The sequence below is a fragment of the Chroicocephalus ridibundus genome, chromosome 11, assembly GCF_963924245.1.
Source record: "Chroicocephalus ridibundus chromosome 11, bChrRid1.1, whole genome shotgun sequence".
In the NCBI taxonomy this organism is placed as follows: Eukaryota; Metazoa; Chordata; class Aves; order Charadriiformes; family Laridae; genus Chroicocephalus; species Chroicocephalus ridibundus.
This window is the reverse complement of record NC_086294.1, coordinates 16,404,712-16,422,665: the sequence shown is the minus strand read 5'-3', so window position 1 is coordinate 16,422,665 and position 17,954 is coordinate 16,404,712. Positions and strand designations below refer to the sequence as shown.

At 40.2% G+C, this 17,954-nt stretch overlaps 1 protein-coding gene across 1 annotated transcript in view; it reads right to left on the bottom strand.

Moving 5' to 3' along the window:
• SPOCK1 (SPARC (osteonectin), cwcv and kazal like domains proteoglycan 1) overlaps positions 1–17,954 on the bottom strand; it is a 311,679-nt gene that overhangs the window by 94,073 nt on the left and 199,652 nt on the right. The window contains exon 5 of the mRNA XM_063349571.1: positions 4,467–4,599. Coding sequence (XP_063205641.1) covers positions 4,467–4,599 — 133 coding nt within the window. The remainder of the gene's footprint in view (positions 1–4,466; positions 4,600–17,954) is intronic.

The following is a 17,954-nucleotide window of genomic DNA, read 5'->3' as shown; positions in this document are numbered from 1 at the left end:
GCGAGGATCCATGATCCCGTTTCATTCTTTTACTCACAGTATCAGTTACCAAGCATCTCCAGAGGCATTCAGGCATAACATCACATTGCAGTAGTGGTCCTCAAGAATACGTCACATAGCCCATGTTTCCGCTTGGCCAAAAGCATTTCCTCTGCTGCTCTGCAAATGACTGCCTTCAGAGAATCCTAATCCCTTATAATGGAGGTGGATGGGCACAGTTAGTTCCCCAAACCACCAGCACTATAATTAGCAGAAGCAAAATGCTTTCTTTCAAAATGCAATCTCTGCAGAAAGCACTGGAACAAAGAGTGTAACAGTCTGAGGATTATCAAACAGTGCAAACCAGCAAGATGATGATGACGCTTTTGCTATTTCGCCCTATAGCCTTTATGAACGGAAGATTTTATTAGCCAGCAAGGAATGACTAAGACAGCATTTAAAAGAACAACAACTAAAAATGCATTTTTATGTTACTTTCCTGGAATTGAATCCTTAAAGATTCTTGACGTTTTCATAAAAAGAGAACAAATCAGATCCTCCACATTCCTCAGGCTCTATTGAGCATCATTCCAGATCAAGTTCCGCAGTCTTAGTTTTGCTTTAAGCCCAGAAACTGAACTTCGAAGGGGTAGAAACTAAAAATGCCCAGCAATGATATAAGGGATACTCAGGACTTGTTTAAAGAGACATTTCAACCCAAGTCAAAGTTGAAATAGAAAAGGAATATGCTCCTTTGTTAAAACGCAGTACTTTGATTAAATGAGTACGTTAGCTCCACTATCGGCTTGTCTTTTCTAAAGACACAGATTCCTCCACTTTTGCATAAGAATCCAAGAACCACGTTAGTTCAGCCCTGCAATCCCTCAGCCTCGTATCCCGCCAAGTTGTAGACCCTTAAAAGTACAAATGCTACAAAGGAGTAGAAGTAGCAGCAAATTAGAAACAGAACAAATCAGTCCTGCTGAACTCCACCAATCATCCCAGCTTCTGGTAATCACTGGCTTAGGGACTCAGTGTGCTAGAGCTTTACCAGCCCGCAGTGGATCCGTTCTCCATGGATTTCTAGAAATCCCGTTTATATCTTTGTCCTGCACAATGCTGTGCTGCAGTTAATTTCACAATTTTATTTTGAGCTGAAAAAAATAGAAATACTGTCTTTATTTTGAAACTCCTGACTTCTAATTTCATTAGGTCTTGTTTTATTAAGTCCAACATTGCTTTTCTAATATTAGTCATTATTTCATAGAAAATCATGCTGAAGTATTCTAGTTAACGGTGTGCTTCCTTGCAGGTTCCACACCTGACAGCCATCACCGCCCTTCTCGGAGCATTTCCTAGTTCTACATGTCAGCTTTGAGATGAAGTGATGGCAACTGAAGGCAATGAGAAGTCCAGGCATTTACAGAGAAACACAATAATGTTTTGTTCTTGTTCTCAATTCCTTATTTAAGTCTTTATTTGCATTTTTGCCTTGCAGGGATCATTACAATGTCTTCAGAGAAACAGCCAGAATTATTCTAAGATCTAGTGGCTAAATAAGAGCCTGTGATATGTACTTTTGGTTATTTTCGCTTAATGTGAATTACTACGCATTTATTGATACCCAAGCTTCATCTGCATTTCATCAGGCAGTCATACTTCTGCAGTATCACTTCCTGTTCATTCATTTTTACCTCAGCTACCAGTTCCGAGCATGGAAGGGGCCGTCCCCGGTACAAACGTGACTGACGGCGTTGAACAGCAGCCCCCCCGACGTTAGCAGGATGCTTTGACGCTGCTCTGCCAGGCCAAGAACTCAAAGCCCAAACCCTGTCTCCTGCTGACCGCCTGCTGTGCTGGCAGAAAAATCTAACTCAGCCAGGACAGATCAAAATGCCGGTGTGTACGTGTGCGCTGCCTCTGCCTGTGTGAATAGATGGCCAATATACAATTTCAGAAGACTTTTTTTCCCCCCTCTTAAATGAAGCGGCTACTCTCCATTTTTTGTTTACAAGCTTAGCAAAAATCCTTTCATTTGCCCAGCACATCATTACACATTCACAAAGCAGCTGATGCAGAGCCAGATACGAACACATACATACAAATGCAAAGCAGTTTGGTATTTGCTCACACTCAAGTGTCCACCTTTTTGCATTTTCACGGTCAATACTGGAACATGCCAGCACTGCAGTGCCAGGGATAACACTTGCCAACAGCACCGCATATGAAAGAAAATTACCAAAGAAAAGCTTTGATTTTCGCTACTTAAGGTCCGGAAAGAAGGATTGCATTATCTGGTGAAAAGTAATGGCAAATTCGAGGGAAGCAGTTGTAATCTGTTCATAAAAGATATCATTAACCCATGATCATTACTGACCATAAAAATGTTATTTGTTAGGACATTAAAATATACCATTTAGTTTTAACGCTCTGCCTAAAGTAATTTCACTTCATTTACCAAAATTTATCTTTCGAAGAAAACCAAACAACCAAAAAAATAATCAATGAAGCAGAGCTTTTAGAAGAAATTGTAGAGAGGCAGCGATGTTCTACAGGTCACTGTAATAATCTACTCCCAGATTTACAACGTACTGTAGGCAGCAAAGAACAACAGTGCTGCTCTAAGCATCTCCTTGATATTGCTTAAAGGTTAAGCAGACATGCATCCTCTTGCTAGGACTGGATGTTACAGACATATTACCAGTCAGCATGACACTGGAGAAGCCTTCAATCAAAAAAAAAAATATTGGAAAAAGCAACTACAAATATGTCAAGTGACAAGCAATCACTTCTGTAGAACAGTTCTCAAAGCAATGAAACCCTGCCTTCCCCAGGCAGCGGTAGAGAACCTGGGCAAAAAAAATCAGCGGAAAAGAAGTCGCTGCGCTTAAGAGACCAACAAGATGCTGTAATTTTCGATTGCTAGGACAGGAGCAGTTGATAGTTAAACACGCAGTAAGTGAAGATGAGACAAAGCTTTTTCAGAATAAGTCTTCTAAAAGTCTCCTTTAAAAACCACCACACCACCACCATGCTCAAACAAAGCAGCTTCTGGGAGGTATGTCTTTGATAGTCAAGCATGTCAGCAAGCGGAATTGTTTGATGTCTTCATTATAGCTGTCAGGCTTACATTATAGTCACAACAGTTTGGTGAATTTATGACATTGACAGAGTTTCTGATGAAACCATTTGGATCTTATGGTAAGAAAGACAGAAGGTCAAAAACCAAAAAAGACTCAGAGCTAACAGGGATGCAGGTAAGATGCACAGAAATGAGTGCAAGAGGATGCAATGAAAGCTATTTACTACAGAATATCTTCTATACTCTCAAGAGTTCAGACAGGAAAATTTGTTTTCAAGGTGAGCCCAACTTTAGTGCTAAATACCAATGTTGAATTACTGTATTACATACTCCTAGAGAGTATTAAAGAGAGTAGCTTGTTTAACAGGCAACTCAGAGCCCTTTTTCTGTAGTCTGGGTGTGCAAGTATGAGTGTTTCTGTTGATTTGCTCCTTTGGCCATGCAAATCCTTCAGCCAGAACAGAAGAGAGGCTTAAATGAATTAACCAGGTCAGCATTTTAATGTGTGTGCCCATTAATGGATGAAGCATTCAAGCTGCCCTGCTGAGAACGTAGCTGCAACATCATCATCACTCTTACATCACAGCAGAGAATTTTTTCCCCTGATCACTTTATTTTCCTGGATTGCGGGGGGTGGATATTTTTGGATTTTAAAGGGTAGTTTAGTGGCTGTCAAACCTTACCTTACATGCAGGAAGGGGAAAAAAAAAAACCTTAGGAGATTCCCTAAACACGACTTCTGGCACCTGAAGTGCTGTCTCACATGTATCCGAGACAGGGAAGGCTTTATTTGATAGTGGGAGGCCTGGACTGCTGAACGGCTGTGAAGCCAGTTTCTTTTATTGAATCAAGCCCTAAGGTGATCATATTTTCAGTATACCGATGAGCCAATTTATCCCCACTGGGCTATGGGATTTTTTTTATGGTACCATATATGCCGCATCTGGCACACAAGCATATTAAAACTGATTTAAATGAATTGTAATGTGTTACCCATGCAGCCGGTGGCACAGAACAACGATAATGCCAAGTTATTTTACCATTTGGAGAGTAAATCTTAAAACAGGAACTATCCCAAAATCCTCTTGTCCAAACAAACCAATGTATCAAATGAATTTTCTTCTGTTGCATCATCAATATTGAAAGCATTCTACTTCATTAGCAAGAACGAGCTATTTAGAGAAACATGAATCACGAAAGTCATAAGATTCTGATTTGTCATTCTGATTTGCTGTTTGTCAAATATGTAAAAATCTACATTTATCAGCACTTTTTACACAGAAATATACCAAGAACTAAAGTAGACTGTAATTTAACACTGCCTGTTAACGAAAGCTATTTCATCTTCATGCTACAGCCTGGATGGCCACTGCTGACCGGATTTCAGGCGACGAGCAGAACTCACCCTGGTAGTGTACGTGTGTCCATCAGAGCCACAGACGGCGCTGGCGTGTGTCATGGGGCAAGGCTTGCATCTCACTATGTTAGCTGGTCCAGTCCAGTGCTTCTGGGCCAAGTTTCCTTTCTTTTGTCGAAGGCTGTAAAATAAGAGACACCGGCGTTTTATGAACATGGTCATATAAACCAGAAGAACGAAAGCTTCTCTGAATAAGGCAAAGCTGGATTTTCACCACTGTATTAATTTAAAGCAAGTAAATTAAATATAGCTCCTAACAATGCTTCTATAGTATGGCACACTACAGTAAGCAATCTAAAAAGCAATAAATTGGTAGGCAGTCCTAGACTTACAATACTTGGCAGCTTCACTTTGATTTATAACTACAGATTATTTCACTTAAGAATACAGCATTTTGTTCAACCGTGCGGGGTTTCTGGTGACCATTACATCAGGTTGTACGCAGGGACATTTTCACCAGGCCTCCTCCGAGTTGCCAAATTGCTGTTAAGGCAGCGACAATTCTAAACCAAAATCCTTTGAAAAACACTGCAACTTATATTATGATTATAAAAGTGTTTGAAATCCCCTAACAAGTTTGTCACTGTTCATGCAGTAGCCCTCTCTGTGTGCCAGCTACTGAACAGCTGTTTTTCTCAGATCAATCACAGTCCCCCTCGGAATGCTATACAGTGACAGAGGCCATCTCCAAATCTACAACTGCATTTGAACCACGGGAGTGACTGCAGTTGTCCTCGAGTCATGGACTACTCAATTATTGCATTAAAAACGTCTGTGAAAAGACATCTGCTCCAAAATCTTATTGCAAAACATCTGCAATTGATTCTGATAATAGCTCATTTTCCTGTCATAATGAACTACTTGACTGATACGACATTAAGTAATTAGCACCAGCACACTGCTGTAAGCTGATTAAAAGTTTGCCTTAGAAATCACAAGTCAATGTTACAATGCAGATTCATTTTGGCCGTGTGTACTTGTCTTTCACTTGAAAACATTTACAAGGGAAGGCAAGGCATCGCATCAGCTTTGCTGGAGACTGTTAAGAAAAATAACTGCCATCTGTTCTCATACCACAGTAAAAAAGATATGATATAACAGTTCAGCTAGAAATACATTTCAATGTGCCGCTGAATGACTTTATCGCAGTTTTAGAAAAATATATACAGATATATTTTAAAGCAATTTCACTACAGCTTGCAATTTGCTACACAATACTGACTGATGTAATGACACATTCAGCTGGTAAAATAATAAAAATTCTATTCTTTCATCTCGGCTCTAGTTTTCTTCAAGTCTAACCTTTGTCGCAGTGATGAACAGTACTACTAAGAAGCTTGTGTCCACAGAAGGAATCCAATCATGATATCATAAACTATGAAGATAGAAGCCTAGTATTTAATTCCCTTGTTATTTTGAAGGAGTTTAATACCCAGAGCAGCCTTCCCTCCTTCAGACGCATTCTGCCTTGCAGAGGTACCATTATACCAGATGCTAAATGCTGCAGATGGGGGTTGTCTGGCTTTGAACCCCTAAATACAGCTCTGCAGACATGCTCTCTTCTGCTGGGGCTCTACAAACCATTTATGTAAGTTTTCCAGAGTAACTGACTTTTTGCAGCCTCCTTCCCTCCAACAATGCTTTGCCACTAAAATGTAATGATTATCTTATTTTCTCAAACTGTTTCCATTACAGGCATTTCTTTTGTCTTTTCAGCTTGACAAGAAAATCTCCTCATTCACTTTACTTACAGCCCTGCACTTCTAGAAACGCACAAACTCAGTGCCAAGAATACGTTTGGCTGTAGTACTGCAGATACTGATGAGCAGAGACCGGAGACAGACGTGAGAGGTGTTGTGCTTCTCCTTTGGAAGCTGCAGAAGGATGGCTCATGGCACAAAGCAGACTTTTTACCTTTTCCCAGACTTTGATTTCCACAATCTCAAAAGTCAGATCCATGTCTATACGTAAAATTGCTAAGAAGAAAGTTTTAGGATCGGCTATAGGAAAACAGTTAAGAAATGCTAAACTTGAAGTGTGTGATTTAGTACCATCATCATCAAAGCCATTAGCCAGAAAGCGTGCAAGATGGAGACGAGAAACTGAACTAATGAGCATCTCATCAAAATTAAATGTAGATTGAAGTTCTTAGCTAGACTGATGCCTAAAATCACAGGATCCTGAGGCTCTGAGTGGCAAGTATAAAATACATTGTACAGCATTTGTGGACCAAACTACATTCAGGCATTTTGCACTATAACCATAAAAGAAAAGCCGGCTCCGGACACAGCTGCTTGTCCCTCTCTGCCCAGCCATACAGTCTCCCATCCCTTCATTTCCTTACTCCTACAGTGGTCCCTTCAAGATTCATATTGCAAAGCCAGTTTCTATTGGAAGATTCTTCTGGAGCTCATGGAGCCTGGTGGCCCCTTCCATCACTTCAGTGAGACTAAAGAAGGTGCCCAGCCTTAGGCCTGAGCTCTGTTCTGGGTGCAGCTGCCTTGAGGCGGCTGCCAGCCCTGTGCGTGCGAGAGCTGAGCCTCAGCCAGGGACTGGAACGGTCGCACCTGAACCCGATTTGTGGTGTTCCACCTACAGACACTGAAGGTAGCTTTAGTCTCTTCCTCCCCCTCCACATTCATCTTCAGGCTCTTCTTTTGATAATAAGAGGAAGTTTACTCTCTCAAAGACAGTGGTATTTAACAGCCAGATGAATTCACAGTGGAGTGCATCTCAAAGCATTTTCTTCTTTAAAAAAGTTAGCTATTTTAGTAGCATTTCATACAATGTGCGTAACAAGCAGGAGATTGCTGCAAGAAGCCTGCAGCAATCCTACTGCACGTGTGGTGGAATCGCTGGCACAGTACAGCGCCCATTGTGGTTGCGAGAAACAATCTGGGTTTCAAACGTTAATATATTCTTTTCAAGCTACACTTTTGTCAGAAACAATAGTGCGAAGTGTCACTCTATTTGAAGCAAGTCAAAAATAATTTTTGTCAGCTTGACCAAGCCAGCAATAGCTCAAGGTTTAACTGGAAGCCCAGACTCCACTTCCACGCCCCCACCATAAACACAGGTGGGCACCTACTTCCTAGGGAGAACATCTATTTTCCAAAAGTAAACATGTACTTTTCTTGAGTGATATTCTCAGAGGCTGAATAAGACTTTTGGAAGCTTTTCAATCCTATAACCCCTAACAACACATCAAACATCCAAACAAACAAATTAAAGCCTAGAGAAGAATATTGGTTGCCATGAGCAGCCAGCCTGCAAATCCCTTCTCAATGGAAGTGCACATTCACACACTTCAGGAACATGGTTTGCTATGCTAATCATCTTGTTTTAGAACAAATATGTCAGGAGCAAGCCAGGCCAAAGTAAATTAGGCCTCTTTTTTTTTTTTTTTTCTTTTCTGAAACCTTAACCAACTTTAATCCTCCTTTAAGACTCAGAGTTGAAAGGATCTGCTACAAAATCATTAGAAAATAACAACTGTGTAGAAAGAACAAACCAGAAACTCCCCACTGAGGCAGAAGTCTGCCACATTTATAAGGACAAGGGGGACAAGTGTATTCAATATTCCAGAAGCAAGTAGACACAAGGATGTCTTGCTCAAGTATTAAAACTTACACGCAAATCCTGCCTGCTTTTGCTTTTCAGACCGGTGAACGGATGCACTGAGAGGTGTAAGATTTAAGGAGCAGTTAAGTTTTACAGAATTCAGCCTCTTAACATTTTAATGCATAAAGAAATTTTAGTGGTTTAAAACATTCACACTTCAACACAGGGAAAACGTACACTCACTCAACTTCATTACTCATTACGCAGACATACTACTTACCACATGCTGTGAAAATACAGGGAGTCTACATCTGTTTTGCTTGCACAGGAGCAGGGAGAAGGCAGCCGGGCTGCCAGATGCCATCAGCCAGATGCTGGGACCGTCCACGGGAGCCCTGGCCAGCCACACTGCACAGCCTGCCCCAGGGCCACAAACACCTGCACATCACCACGGCTCCTTTGGCCATGGAAAGGGGAGCTCAGAAGCCCTAGGAAATTTGGCTCCACCCAAGAATTTAAGGCTTCCAGGTGTGCCCTGTGAGAGCTGATGAGCGCAGCTGGCAGCCAGTGATGAGGACGGCAATCCCCTGCCTCCCCCCACCTGCCTGGGGATGCCGGGATGCTCCTGGCTGGCAGCACCAGCTGTTGGCACTAAGAGCCTGCTGGGGGGGTTGAACTCTGCCTTTCGCCCAGCAAAAGTTTATCAAATCCAATGCCTCAAACAAAACGTTTCACACAAAGTCATATCCTTTCCAAAAAATTCCACAACCTTAATTCCTGGCCATGTCTCTGAGTGGGCTGTGCTGTTCAGGGATCTCTGCATCTTCACTTACAACAATCCTCTCCAGGATGGCACAAAAGAGCGTACACGGCAATAAACTTTGGCAAAGCCAGAGGCCAAAATAAAGTCACTTGCACCAAATTGATGGGTTTTTAAATTTACATTTACATTTTGTTTTCCTTGCATTTAATTTTAAAGTTTACACAGATCCTAGAACTATGAATAATTTCATTGTTATTTGCCTTGAAATACTCTTGGAAAAATTGAGCACTTTGAAATATTTTAAAGTAGACTTTTTAAAAGGGAATAATTTATCTTTTAGGGTGTAGCCTGGAAGGGACCACCAAAGAACATCGTAAACACAACCTAGGAAGTGAGAATGGGTAGGAAATGGATAAGCTTAGTTTCACCCAATACTTACTTCCAAACTATCACACAAAATTCATTTTCTTACCATTTACTGAACTAACTGATAGATTTTAGTTAATTTACTTATTGAGAAGACAATGATCTCTGAGCCTCTGTTCTGCACCTGACTTCTCTAGGTGACCCTGCGGTGAATATAGTACGCTATGACTAGGTGGTCTATAAAGACATGAAATTAAAGATGGGACCATGTAAATTTAATACAGAATGTGCAAATTGAGAGTATCAGTGTTCAATTTTGAGACAACAGCTTACCAGAAAACAGGGGCATATATTTTAATAAGCTGTATAATTTTGCTATGTAAGATAATGGCTATAACAGAAAAAACAATTGTGAAATTATAATATAGTTTAAAATGGCAAATTATATCAACTTTTTTTTGGCTTCAATTAATATTTGTCTTAACACTGCCAGCTAGAAACAGCCCAAATATCAGCAGATTTTATAAGCATGACCAATGCCATGCTTTTATGTAGTTGTATTTGATCGTCCAAGTGCAAATTCAATTGAAATTTAATATTAGTAAAGATATAAAATGCACTAGAATTCGGACTGTTAATCCAGAGGACAATTTAGAACATTAAGAGTATGTTACTCATCTTCGAGACTAGTTATTCCCAAACGCACATACAGTAAATTAGCAGATTAAGCCTTGATGGTTTTAGTGTAATCACAAATCAGGTTCCTTTGAATACAAGTTGGCAGGTTATTATTTTGAAAGTCCTGCCAAAGTTTTGGGAGGAAGGAGACAGTAAGTAAAAGTTCCTCCTTAGGAGTTTAGAACACATCTAGTAATGTTATTGGACAAGAAAAAGACATTTCTTTACCCAAAAGAGCTTTTGTTAGATGCTTTTTCAAAGGTCTGCTGCAAATAATAGCCAAAAGTTTCTCAAAAAACCCCAACAAACAAGTTACACAATTTTTTCTAACAGAAAGTGTCAGGTAAACAAAACAGAGAGATTGGTACTGTCTCTTCTTGTTCTTGAAGTCACTGTTTCAGTGACATTACACAAGCATAGAATTTGGTTCAATACATGTTGCAAATTACTTACAACGCTCCCCTCTGTGTTTCCGCTGCCTAAAATAATACAACTACTTACTTCAGGTCTTATCCAAATAGTATTGAGCTGGTCAGGATTTTTTTGATAAAACAGGCCTTAACTTAACAAAATACTAACTTGACAAAACTACATTATTTCATGGAGATAAATTGGTGTTACTGAACTTTTAACGACATTGCCACTGGAGGTCTACATGGTGGTGTGCCAGTTTATCTCAGGCTGCAAGTGACCTTGAGGTCCTGAGGTTGGGGCTTTGCAGACGCCTTGATACATAAAGTGCTACAGAGACAGCAACTCTTGTTCCAATTTCCTCTGCTCTGAAGGCAGGTGTCTGAAAGCCCTCAGAGCTCTGGTCCTAGTTGGGCTGATAGCATGGAAGACCATCTCTTCCCAAGGGTGTCTTCCAGAGACCTCTTCCATGTAGGAAAGGTGATCTCGCCATCCTCCGGGTTCGCAGGTTCCCTGGAAGGCAGGTTGGAGTTAGGCACCCACGGGTGGACCCAGCTACTGCAAGGATTCTCCATATAACCTTGCCTTTAGGGGACCGAGAGTTGTGTGTGTTAATTTTCAGTTACAGCTCACGTGGAGACATTCCTCAAGATTAGGATTAACTTTATCCACCTTTCTTTCTTTCTAGACCTTGTATCAAACCAAAATGCTGTATGTCACGTACAACTGCTTATCAATCAAGCCCTAACGAAATAAAATTAAAAAGTTCAGTGCACCAAAGCAGGTACCAAGTATTTGTGCATCCTGAGAAGCTGGAAGGAGCTCTGGCAGAGCAAGCTTAAATGGATTCCTGAAGCTGGAACAATTCACTATGGAAAGAGTTTAAAATGTACTGCCTGTACTTTCTGCATACTTTGTGCACAGTTTGTTCTTGCTTCCCTGAAGGAAGCTTATCACATTAAAGATAAACCCAGCAGTGCCTGCCTGTTTCTGTCTTTCCTTTGAACTAGCTGTTTCTCTTGTTCTTGAGGAAAAAGAATGACAGAGCCAAAATTTGGCAGTATAAATGGCAACTTCTCTCTTTGTATCATTTTTGTATTCTGTTTATTAGAGCTACGAGTCTGGCCTCATTTCTACAACCTTTCATATTTTTCACACGAGCTGTATAAACCTTGAGCCAGTACCAGTCAACCTATGTGAAGAAAAGTTTACACATATTACCTTGAAAAAAAATATGATACTGAGCTTTTGAATTAGATGCAGAATCCTTATTTTACACAAACATTGTAAAATGAGAACAGACATATGATTAGAGTAATTTTAGAATAACAACACGCAGAACTGCCTTGCATTTCAGCGTCATCCCACTAGACTTAGATACTAGCACTTTCTTTGATTTCATTATTCAAAGAAATAATTTCAACTATCTGATTGTACTAAGGCTGCTGATTACTTTCTCTTCCTGCTTTCATATCTGGTCCCCAACAGATCTGGCTTAAAAGAGCCGTGAGAAATAAAAGGCCTCTGCTCATTGTACTTTGGTAGATGTGCAAAGATTCTTAATGGGGCACGGTGGCGACTGGGGACCTTTCTGGCAGAATGAGGCTTGTTCAAGACTTTCTCCCACGGTAAATGGATAATCTACTTGCTTGCTGTTCTTTCAAACAACAATGCTTACATTGGGAATTAAATCTGTCCATTGCTGGAGACCAGTAGCCACAGGACTGTTGTCAGAAAGCCCACTGCACACAGCAGATTGGATTGCACTCAGAGTTGGAGATAAAAAATTTAGGGAAGAGTGAAAAGGAAAATCTTGACCATTGAGGTGAAAGTTTATCAGGTGGCATTCCAATGAAATGAAAAATAGGTATTTCCAAGGGAAGAGGAAAAGTCAAGGAAGAGTGAAGCCTCCATTTCTTACCAACAGTAAGAAGGCAGTATAAAAATAAGCATGGGGAAAACAACGTACCAGGAGGAACTTGTCAGCTACATATAGGAAAGAAAGTTTTGGTATATCAATACACTTTGCAAGAAAAAATCCCGACAAATCTTGCAGGAAAATGCCCTGAAGATTTTTGCATGGATGCTACTAGGTCCAGCTAGCAACCAACTCTTGAAAGAGAATAAAGGGTCTTCTTGGGGCCCAGGCTGCTCAAGGTTACTGGTTCTGCAAGATGAAGGAATCTTTTTATTTTTTTATTTTCTTATGTGTTTTATAGGAGCAGAGGATTTGGAAAAGCAATCATAGATTCCGAGAACCTAGAAGGCCAGAAAAACCGTAGTCTGTTAGACTGACGGATTTGATACCACTGCTGCAGGTAATTTCTGGGATCCAGCAACACTGAGTCAGAGAACCCCCCGAATGCATTTCGTTGGGCACGGCCCCTCAAACAACCGCAGGGCCTGTGTCTAAGCAGCTATAAAATGGCATTTAAATATGGATACTGTTAAACTGCCAAGAGAACTCGTTCTGCACAGTATCAGGATGTCTCAGCACAAGTATCCTGAGATGTTAGTACCTAGCCTTGTTTATTCCTGGACTGAAAATGATAAGATTGTTTATTAAGGTCATTAGTGAAGCACATGGATTTCTGCCTTTGGGCACTTTAATAAATAAAAATGGTGTTTGAAAGGTCCTATTACATTCTTAGCTAACAGATTACTGTGCTTACAGGCAATTTATTTTTGAATCTAAATTCTTAATGATTTGCAACTTTCAGACCAAATACGTATGCTCCACAGCTGCACAGATATGAAAACTGGCAAGGTACACAAAGGAAAAGAACCAAAACAAAAAATCCACACAAACGTACAATCCTGGTGTTTTTAAAAGTCATTATGCTCTCCTGAATAAATAACACAGCTTCTAAACTCTGCCTGTTCTCATGAATTTTCATAAGAGAATTATTTTCCTTTTCATCATTATTTTTATACTAACATAAAAAGGAATCTCAGAGACCAAACTATGTGAAAATAAAATGAAGTGCCTTGAATTTCAAAGGAGGAGGGGAGATAGCAGGAAGTTCATAATTAAAGCTGAAATCTTCTCTACCACTTCTCAGTTTGTAGTAATCTTCAGCAGCCACTTCCGAACCCTGGATTTCGCATGCTGTGGGAGATGCTGTAACTTGGCTCAGTGCTTAAAGGTGAAGTGTGCAGCAAATTTAATACTTTTGTTGGCACTGGCTTTCCTTCCTTCTTTCTGTGACAGCCTGCATGTTTTTTATCCCCTGCTACCAGACAAAAATACTTTTTAGGAGGATGAAAGTATGTTTTCTCTGACCAGGAATTGATTATTTTGATACTAAAATATTGTATTGATCAGGCCTGCCTCCTCTTGCTGGCGGAGCTTGCCAAGATCTCCGAGGAACCTGAACTGCGTGATGGCACGTGAGAGTAATCTGAGCTGTCACATTTGGTTGGGAAGAAAAGCTGATCCTCGCTCACTATGCCCTGTTTTATGCAATTAGACAGCTTCAAAATTGTTTTCACCAAATGTGCCAGAGCTGGCATTTTCCACCATTTCCCTGCTACAGCTCATCTTCCCAGTTACGATGTTGAACCCTGGGCGGCTGCGTAGCTGTGCGAACAGAAAGGTGCGAGTTACTTGGGTTAAAAATCATGGCAGATTTCTTGGCAGTGTTTAATAACACCAGAAAGTTCTGACATGATGGAGGAATCTCCCAGAAGCTGCAGATGGACAGGCTTTAAAATGGTCCTCATCCTTGGCCAAACGCAGGGGTCTGTCAAGTTTAACACCATCAAAACCCCAAGGTCTCCTGTCTCTGCAGACATTCAGCTGCTGTGAATGAAAGTGTTGGGACAAACTAGCGGGCTGAACTAGGTGGCAGCCCCACACTGGGATTTTTACCAGCTCTAGGTCCTTCAGTATGGTTATAACCTGGTCTTATTAATTCTAGCAATGGCAACGGTTCAGTCACATGCAAGACATTCCTTACTTCTACCCTCCAAAAAGCCCTCCTGCCCAAAAAGTGTGTTGTGGCGTTTCTTCCCCCCCCCCCTTTTTTTCTTTCTGAAGCAAAAAAATTCAGAAATCTTATTGTCAATTTGCAACTGCAGGGGGAAAATCAATGACACCCCCCACCCCGCCCCAAACCAAGCATCCTTAGACAGCTCAGCTGCGTTCTGCTTCATTATGTTAATTTTGCTTTTCCTAAGGCGAATAACATGCAGTCCTCACAAAAACTGACATATTGCTGGTAGGGATGAGAAAGTAAATGCATTTTAAAAAATATAGCAATAATTCTCGCCCTTAAGGCACTAAACCAAATGTTTCTTTTTTAAAAATGACTGCACAGTACTTCTGTTGTGTGAATACTTGCTACCATGCTACCAACAATCAGTTACAAGCTGTGCTAGCAAAATATTTGCCCCTTCTGACGCATTTTATTATGAGAGAGGCTTATTAAATTCTCAAGAAGGCTACAGCAGATTAAGCTGTTGAGGATTTTTACAATTAGCATCCATTACCTAAGAATTCATATATGATTTCTGAATAGAACTGGCTTGTCAAACAACAGACAATTAAAAAAAAAAAAATCATCAATCCCAAAGCCACCTCCAGAGTGTAGTCAAAATCCAGTATTCAAGGTTGGTTTGGAAAAATAATCAGAATGCAGTTTCCTATGTCAGAATAAAATGAATGTGAGTGAAATGCATGCTAACCAAACCAGTTCTAAATATTATAAGGATCTGGGTAATTTTAAAATCCCATCCTTTTTAGCATCTAAATAGGCGAATGCTCCTGTTGCTTATTCAGCACTGCTGATTTACAGAGCTCAGTACTATGCATGTCTAAACATTCTGATGAATTTCTCAACATATTCAGTGCTGCCTGTCTGGTTATTTGATGCTAGAGATGGAGCTCATAATATCTGTACCATTCCCAGCTTCTCAAATGAGGCCATCAGGAGCGTTCCCCGTCTTATATCGGGCTATGTCTTAATGAAAGGTGACTGGAGCTTCATGAAGATCCCAAACTGATAGACAGAATTTACATAACTACATTAATTTATAATACTAAATGAATGCACATGATCCAGTCTCGAGACAGCACGTGGTGAAACGCACCTTTAGGTAAAATTTGAAGATGAATGCAATCGACATACTTGCGAAAACTGCAAGATATACATTTCATGAGTTACTTCCACTGAGTTATTAAAATTTCACTTTGCTGTGACCTTGAATCCTGAAGCCTAGCAACCATGCATTACAAACCATCCATTCTTCCCACATCCTTCAAATACGTGCCTCCATAGGCTCCCCTACCCATGGAGGCTCAAGGTGCCATTAAAATGCAAAGGAGCTGTGCATTTACACTTGTGAAACTTTCAGCATTTTATAGCGGCTTCCTCAAAAGCATATTTTACCGTGTGAAAAAGTGAGACTCAACCAGTGACATATTTAGATATTATAGCATAACATTAGAGGGACTTTTACAGCTTTTGTAAAAAAATATATTTAAATACTTTGCTGCTGAGTTATTAAAGAAGAATCAGTTTAGTGCAGATAATGTTGTTGGCTTAATATGTGGCACCTTACTTTCAATCACCCCTTCCCACCTGAATTTCAATTCAGCATGCACTTCCCTTTGTTTATCTTGCTGTGATTAACTACCCATCTGTGTCCTCACCACTCTGTTTTGTCCCCATTCGTCCTTTGTGACTTAGCTTATGAGAGACTAATGGTCTGAACTCCATCTCTATCAACTCATTTGGCCTAATCCTGAATTAACCATCTCAGTCATAAGATACGGCCACTCTTTTGACCACGTTTTTGTTGTGTACTGAGCTCTATTCCTGTGAGCTCACAGATGGTTTTCTCATCGCTTTCTCTTTCAATCCCGTCTCCACTGTTCCTTCTACTCACTATTGATTCCTTGTACCTTATTCTTCTTGTTCTTTCTGCTTTGTCTCTGCTGCTCTGGTGGAAATCTAGGGACTGCACTAATTGTTTTCACTGCAAATTAATCCTATTCTTTTTTTCCCTAATGTTGCTGCGTTTCTTCATAAAACACTTTTCTTCTCTCAAAACCTACTGTCTGTGGTATACCTTCTGCCTGACTGGCATTTCTGACTTCTCCAGCACTATTTTCTCAAGATATGGTCGACTTGGTTAAAGAAATTTATAATATTGTGGAAAAAAACTGAAGTGCCCTTTCTTACTCACCATATTTAACTGTTTTGATTCCAATCCTTCACTCTGACTGCTCTGCTCCCATCTCCCCCCAGCAATCTCCTTTTCCTCTCACTTTTCCCCCCCAAACTCTGAAATTTTCTTCTGCTTCATTCAACCTCAAAAATGAGGTCCCTTGGAGAAGCAGTTATTTCTTCACCTACTCTTAAATGTTCTCTCCATCTCTGCTAGGAAGTATCATATTAAGTATTATATTCTCTCTAGATGGTCTCTCAATGCCGTTTTGGTGCTTTACCTGTAATAGTCCAGTCTTCTTATATTTCTACACTTGAATCCTTGGAAATCTGAGAAACTTTATAGATGTCCTTTCTGGTTTACCCTTCTATCTCTTTGTACTATGATTGTGATTTCTTCTCAAAAACATCCTGTCCACATTAGAAGCTTGCTAGGTCGAAATGAAGCATACAATATTTCTTCTTACATCAGCTTCTCTATTTTTCAGTCACTGTTTCCCTGTCATCACATTCATCATCTGGACTTATTCTTTAACCAGAGGCTTCCTTTCCCTGATACAAGCCATAGCACATTATCTTTCTGCTTTCCACTATGTCCAAGAGGAAAATGTCATGAATTTAACTATGTCCTCTATCTTCTTCCTAAACTCCTTTCCCATCACCTGAACAATCATTCTCACAGTTTGTTTATTTACAATCTATTCTTCTCTATTTTCAGTCTGTATAGGATTTAGGATACAAAATGTACTTTTACCTTTAGACCTATCAGTGATCTGGATCATAAGTAAATAACACTTTCAGAGAGGGAAGGAGGTATTTGCAAAGGTAAAATACAGAATATGAGTTTGTTTCTTCCCAGAAGTGTAAAGTAATTTATGTGCTCCGAGATACCTTCTGCATTTCCTTACATATAAAGTAAGCCAAAGGCTGTTCAATCTTACTCTGAGGGTTGCAGTAGAGCAGCTGTAAAGCTGCTTTATATATCAACAACTGTGTGATCCTCAGTTCTTTCCTACCCTTTAGAACTTAGCAGAGAGCCCTATAACCAGGTGAACTGGAGTAAACAGACCACTGAATATCAGGAACACTGAAACTTCAGCTTGTGTTTTCTGACCAAGAGTCTACAGCCAATTTATCTCATCTTGATCACGACCATGATCGTAAGGTTTTGGTGACGGAGCTCTCCTCCACCCAGCTGTGAAGAGGGCAGGGTTCACATTTCAGCACTCAACATCCTGCTGATGTGCTGTCAAGGCCTGGGTGAAACTCATTATGAAATGAATAGCTCTCATTGTGCTTCATCAAAAACTGGAATATGAGTTTCTGAAAGGACTATGAACCTCAGTTATACAGGCAGCTGGTTCAAAATGAAGGAAAAATTTCTGAACTAACAAAGGAACTAATTAAAAAACCTCTCAGACTTCTGAGCTCTTCCTTTGCTAAGCTAAAATATTGTTGCAAATGAAAAATTTATACACAGATAAAACACAGGAGCTCAAGAAATTAACTATGGATGAGGTGCTAAAC